This window comes from Merops nubicus, unplaced genomic scaffold (assembly GCF_000691845.1).
Source record: "Merops nubicus isolate BGI_N331 unplaced genomic scaffold, ASM69184v1 scaffold25163, whole genome shotgun sequence".
Classification (NCBI taxonomy): Eukaryota; Metazoa; Chordata; class Aves; order Coraciiformes; family Meropidae; genus Merops; species Merops nubicus.
This window is the reverse complement of record NW_008601326.1, coordinates 11,527-18,225: the sequence shown is the minus strand read 5'-3', so window position 1 is coordinate 18,225 and position 6,699 is coordinate 11,527. Positions and strand designations below refer to the sequence as shown.

The 6,699-nt window shown below is 44.5% G+C and overlaps 1 protein-coding gene across 1 annotated transcript in view; it reads right to left on the bottom strand.

The window, feature by feature from the left end:
- Window positions 1-3,785: 3,785 nt before the first annotated feature.
- TRA2B (transformer 2 beta homolog (Drosophila)) overlaps window positions 3,786-6,699 on the bottom strand; it is a 9,744-nt gene continuing 6,830 nt past the window's right edge. Inside the window, exons 6-8 of the mRNA XM_008937971.1 lie at window positions 6,631-6,699; window positions 4,472-4,534; window positions 3,786-3,867 (exon numbers count right to left, since the gene is read on the bottom strand). The exon at window positions 6,631-6,699 is cut by the window's right edge and continues 18 nt beyond it. Of these exons, the coding sequence (XP_008936219.1) occupies window positions 3,786-3,867; window positions 4,472-4,534; window positions 6,631-6,699 (214 nt within the window). The remainder of the gene's footprint in view (window positions 3,868-4,471; window positions 4,535-6,630) is intronic.

Below are 6,699 nucleotides of genomic sequence, written 5' to 3'. Positions count from 1 at the left end.
CTCTGAGGAGAGGTGCTGACATGGAACAAGTCTGGGTGGAGGTGGCAAGACTGATAAAAAGAGCAAAAAAAACCTTGAGAGCCAGGGGAGGTTTGTTTAGTCTGGAAGAGGACAAGATAACGGGCTTGTGTGGGTGAAGGGGCTGCCTTGAAAAGAGGGGAGAAATTAGGCAAAAACCCAGAGCTTGTGTTTGATCAGATAGGGGAAGAGGTGGAGGCCAGACTGTTCCTCTGCTGGAGATTTTGGGAGGAGGCAGGACGGACAGCTGGGACGACCACATTTCCCCTGGTGCTGGAGCTGGCCTCAGGGGTTGCTGAATCACCCCTGAGCTCAGGCTGGAGGAGCTGGCCCTCAGCTCTGTGTCATCCTGAGCTGTTAATAACCCTGTCTCAGAGCAGGCACGTTGAGAGTGGGGTTTCATCACCCTTTTCTGATGGACTGGTGTTACTGGAGCCTTAAATCAGGGGGCTGGGCTCCTGGCAATAGATGGTTTAGGGAGGGTCATCCATGTTGGGATCCCCCCTTGGATCCTGCAGCTGTAGGTCCTATCCCTAGAGGGTGTTGGGAATAGGACTGGGAAAGGGGCAGCAGGGAGAGGGAGGATCCTACCTCGAGCCAATGGGAAGGCTGTGGGGAAACCATCATGGTTGAACCCAAAGTGAGGCTTCCCTGCCAGCAGACAAGGAAATGACATGCCTGCTCTTTATTTTCTCCTTCCTACCCAATGGCAGATGACTCTGTGAGCAGAAACTTGCCACAGAGAGAGACTGGTGCATGCTGGTGGAGCAGCTGTCACCTGCCCTCCACCCCTGAGTGCCAAGGATGAGACACCAAGAGGCTGGAGCAGCCTGAAGTTGAACTCCCAACAGAGCACTGGTGAACTTGCCTGCAAGGATCTTTTGGCTTTTAGAAACTGGGAGGTATGGGTGTCTAGGAGCAACACCTGCCAGGATGAAGCAGCAAAAAGAGTCAGCTTCTCCTGGCTCTGAAAGCTCCTCTGTTGGGTCAGTACTTGTCTTTCATGCAACCCATTTGCTGGAGTTGAACCATGAACCACAAAATAAATTGCTTGAACTCAAATTAAGGAATTGCTGTGGAAAAGAGGATTTTTAGGGACTTGAGGAAATTGAGTGGGAGGGTGAAAGCTGCTGCACTGCTTGTGCAGGAGGTGCCAGGAGAGGCACTGCCCTGGGCTCAGTTCCCTCTGTGCAGTGTCCCCTTGGACCCAGACACTCTCAGGACCCAGCTTCATGTTAATTTGTAGGAATGGGAGGATGCTCTGAGGGCAGCAACAAACAGTCAGATGATCTGAGCTGTCACAAACTGCACCAGGAGCTGTGAAAGCCTCATTTTACTACGACATAAAGCAGCTGACCAAAGGACATATTCTTGACTCTGCATTTGTCAGCCCCTGCTGAGTGACTCAAAGGAAGCCCAAGACCACAACCAAGAATATGCAGTGAAAGGAATGAAGAGACTGCCTGCTCTGGGAAGAACAGCCAGCTCCAGAGGGTGGGACTCCACCTTCCCAGGAATGCTCCTGCATGGAGCCATAAGGTGAACTGTGGCCCCAAAATGCTCACAGGGACCTAGAGCAGAGATCTGGGATGCTCCCAGCACAGGATGTGTAACCCACTTGGGTTAGGGATGTTACTGCCAACATAGTGAAAAATAATCACTGCAAAATCCTGTCATCCAGTAAAAACTGGTAAGAGATTTATCCAAAAAATATCCAGGTGTTTGCAAAACCCTTCCTAAGACACCTCATGGACTGCTGTTAGCTGCCCTGCTCTCCAGGGAGGCTTTATTTCTTCAGTCTCTTGCCTTGAGTGATTGCACAGGAGTTGTCAAACTGAATCTGAGAGCAAAAGGGCAAAGTGTTTTCTGCCCTACCTGATTGATTGTGTCCAGAAGTGAGTATAACATTCTTTTTACAGAAAAAGAATATTCCCACCCTCAACCAATGCAGAAAGCTCCATAAAAAGAATTACTCCTAGATCTAACTGCATGAAATTACTATGTAGTGTTTGCCCCAGGTCTTTTAAACCAGAGAGTAGCTGAAACCCAAAGTGAGTGGTTCAGTGCTGATTTTAAAAACCAGAAATGGACACTGAGAACTCAAAGTGCAATTTAGCCTTCATGGGACAGGAAATATCAGGTTATTCCCAAAATCTTTCAAATCTTGCACAGAATTTTCCCCTAGGTGGATGAATTTTGTGAATGCCAGTAGACAACAATCATCCTACAGTGGTAGGGAACCATCATTTGAGTTGTCTTAGACATGTATATGCAGATAAAGATGCACTCTTAGAAACTAGGACAAAAGAAAGAAGAAAAATCAAGTGGACTAAATGCTATTTCATTGCCCTAAGTGTAGGTTACCTACATTCATTCTGATTTAGAGGTCTCCATGTTACATCTGCTGACAGGTCACCCACCTCAAAGCTCAACAGCATTACCAGGAGTTGACTGTGAGTACTGCTCTGTGTCTACAGTGCTGCCAAACAACAGTTCCTGCTCCTGTGGAATTTGCACCTGGGCTTCTCCACGTACCTGAGGGTAGTAGATTTAGAGAACAACTACTCAGCAACACAAATTTAGGCTGATTTTTACTTTGGGGCTTTTAACAATATTCCAGAATACACAGCATTAAGTGTTTTTAGCCTCTTTTTAACCTAGGACTTATACTGGGCAAAAGTAAGTAGGAAAAGAAAAAAACCCAAACTTCTTTATTTGATTTTTTTTTTTCCACTTTTTGAAAGCATTTTACACAGGTTTTGATCTTCAGAATAACTTGTAATCAGTAGAAAAAACTAACTGAACAGTTTTTTACAATAGAAACCTTTCAGGAGTCAAAATGGAGACTAAAAAAATACATGCAAAACATACTCCTCTCAAAACACAACTTGAAACAAAGCACCAAACTACACAAATATGCAGAATGAAACAGCATTTTAACATCACAGAAGTAGTCTTCATAAAAGGTGTAAAAGTCACCTATTCACTAGGCACTGTTCACTTGTTTAAACAGAAGAGACAATAAAAAAATATTGTCCACAAACTTGCAATTTCAACTCAAAGGCTGCAGCTAGAAATTCCTCTACATGTCATGCTTCAATAGCGACCTGGAAGAAAAGAAAATACACCAGCTGTTAGGCTTAAAGAGTTCCACCTAAATTCATGCCTACCTCTCAAATCTGCATGGAATTCAAGAGCCCTAGGTCTGGGACAAAATCCAGCAGTCAGTACAGTAAGTTCTTTTGTGGAAGCCCCCCCAGAGAAGCAGCTGCCCCCTGTGGCAGCTCCCCTTGCTATCAGTAGAAGCAGTTACACTTGTATTCACTTGGACACTGGGGGTCAATGTCAGAGCACATCCCATTCTGCACTCTGTAGCCATCACAAAGGGAGTGTGCCAGGAATGTTATCGTGTTTTAGGAACTTTCTGCCATCAAAATGCAGCTTTATCTTCCAGGCAAATAAGCAATTCAGGGGAAAAAAAAAGCCCTGTTGGGACCTTGGGTGAAGATAACCTCCTTAACGTGTTGGGAAACTCAGTTTCAGTAGCAGAACAAGGGACGTTTGGGTTCAAAGCTGAACCACACTGAATTCCAACGACCTTGGGTGAAGATAACCTCCTTAACATGTTGGGAAACTCAGTTTCAGTAGTAGAACAAGGGACGTTTGGGTTCAAAACTGAACCACACTGAATTCCAATAGTCTTTTACAGACACAGGAGCTGAAAAGGGGAGTTGAGGCCAAGGGGAAAGTGGGTGCTGAGATCTGAGCTACTTACGAGGCGAGTAGGAGCGAGACCTGGAGCGAGACCTGTAGCCCCCACGGCTGTAGTAGGGGGAAGGGGATCTCCTCCTGAGGAAGGGGGACAGAAACAAGCCCTGGTTAGAGCCTGGGGCAGGGGAGGGGGGGCACCAGCTTCATGTGGGTGCCTCCCACTCCATCCTGCTATCACAAGTGTATTTGGGAAAGCTAACAAGCACGTGAATAGCTCATCAACAGTTCCACTGGATAACAAAGCAAAGATTTTAATTGAAGTTTCTTCTGAGATGAAGAATTTATTTGACTAGCAGTCACTGCTACAACCAACCCCACTCCTAAACTAGCCCAAATCCAGGCAGTCCCAAATTCTGCATTTCCCTGTCTAGTTCCACTAATAATGAAAAAAAAACCCAAACAAATATTCAGGACATGATTGTCTTGGCATAAACCACAAGTTTTCCCTGCACAAAGCTGCACTAACTGGTCCCTGTACTCATCTCACCCCTTCACATAGGGACAAAGGAACCTCTGAAATCAACTGCACTGCTAACAAGAACTGCAAGTACTCAGCATCCTCCCAATTTCTGTTAATAAGTGGAAAGGTTTTCTAGACCTGATTCACAGAATACTCAAAAAAAAATACCACATTAAGAATATTTCCACTGAGGATGAGACACTGAAAGCTTTCCTAACATACCTGTAGAACTGATCCCTGTCTTGAACAGCTCTCCATCCTCCTCCTCCTCCACCACCACCTCCTCTGTGAACACAAAAGCAGAATGGCTTTTGACAATTTTAAAAATAAAAAGGGCATTGTACAAGCAAAAAGCATCAGCAAGCACAAGAAAATGATGTCAAGACAAGAAAACATTGCTTCCTGCAGTGAATAATGCTGAATGACTCCATTATGTTTATTTTTATGCATTCCTGGAATGAGCTGGCTCAACTTGGTGTCAAGGAACAGCTAAAGAGGACTCATGTTCCACCTGACCCAATATTGTATTGTACAATGTCCTGCTCTCTAAGGAGCAGCAATTTAAGATGGGTACATAGCCTTCATTTCTAAGGCCACTTCTCTTCTGAGATGCTTACATACTAGAGGCAAGCAATTTTAATAAGTTTTTGTTTAAAAGTAGCAAGATTAATTCAGTATCCTGAAGAAAAAGTTGATTCCAAGGTGGAGGCAGGAAAAATCCCACACCCTTTTAACACTCCACAGTCATGTTTAAACAGGAGCATTTAAGAACTGGTGTACAACCTCTCCTTAGACAGAAGCTGCCTAGAACTAAAACAATACACCACAGCATTTAACAGTGCTAAGAGGTTGGGCAAGTACCTCCAGGGATTTAGATACATACAACATTACCAGGAGACTAAATCCAGTTTGGGTTATGAAACAGTCACTGCCACAGATGTCTCACAGCAGCTCAGAAAGGCCATAAATCATGTAAAGGACAAAGAACCCTCAGAACACCACACTTTCAATCAGCTGCTCTTTTTTTTTTAAAAGTCTTCTTCATTTGGTACATAGCCAGTGTGCAAGTTGGGTTTTTTTAAGCCTGTTTTTCAGTTTACAGATAGGGCTTCTCCAGACATGATTAAGCATCCCATGGTAACGAGGAGAAATGAAAGTTCTAGCATGACAATTCCCATTTGAAATCGATTTTCCCTTAAGGCTTCATTACACAGAGGGCAAGGAAGGCAAAAGAATGGTTACCAATTGATTTTCTAGGGTGGAGCACTAGCATGCCACGCTGACTGCATCTCTGACCACTCTATCCCCTCCTCAAGGGAGAAGTCACAACACCACACCTCCTCTCCCCCTTCAACCAAGAGCTGCAGGATGAGAGGGTGGGTATCTCATCTAGCCAGCCTGCTCTCACTCCCCTACAGCACGTGCTGTGCTCTCCTTTGGGCTCAGTCACCACCACGCACCCACCGCTGACGCAGTTACAGCTTGTGATAAGATGTTTTTCACAAACATCTGAGCCACTATCAGGAAGGAAAAAAATCCTCAAACTTATGCACTGAAGACTCAGGGTCATGTCATAGTCTAAACAAGAAATAAATCACATTTTAAGAACATGCAAGCAACAAACAGTGCATTCTGAAGACACCAAACATGCCCTGAGTGACCCTTTGTGGTAGAACAAGGGAATCTGTAGTATCAGGAAGTGCAGGAGACAGACCAATGGTGTGAAAGTCTTCCTAAAGGCTGCACAGCCCCACATCTTTTGCTAGTCTTTAGGCACCTTTACTATCCTGATAATGATTTTAATTCCTTCTACACCTAGAAAGCAGCAGCAGAGTGCACTGAAAGCTAGGATCACAGAATTTATTGTTTCCTGTCTTTGAGCTGTTGTGTGACAGTACAACCTGAATTCACCTATTTCCATGAATACCCAACTGCCATCAGGGAACAATCAAATCCACCCATTGCTGATGCATTTAAGCTTTGCAAACCACTTAGAAGTACTACTATAGAATTCTGAAACCACAGGAACACTTGGTAATTGCAAACAGAAAAGATTAACTCCTGTATCTATGTCCAATTTAACAGTGTCCCAGAAAGTGTGAGGACTTCACAGGGGCCAAGTGTTGTTGGCACTGAATGGAAAATGCAGAAGACAAACTTGATCACCAAAACCAATGACATACCAAATGTTTTCAACAGTTTTTTGCACAAACTTGACTAGCCCTCAATATTCAGCCCTCTGAATATTCATCTCTTTCAGAAGATGAGTCTGCTCTATCTACTATGCAGTTGAGATAGAGATACACAGGATGATCTGCTGAACAGATCTAGGTTGTAACTGAGGAAAGCAGAGCTCAGAGAGCAGCTGAATTTTGGCTCACCTGTATGACCTGCTGTAGTAGTCACGATCATCATACCCTCTGTCGTAGCCTCTGTCGTAGTAATCTCGT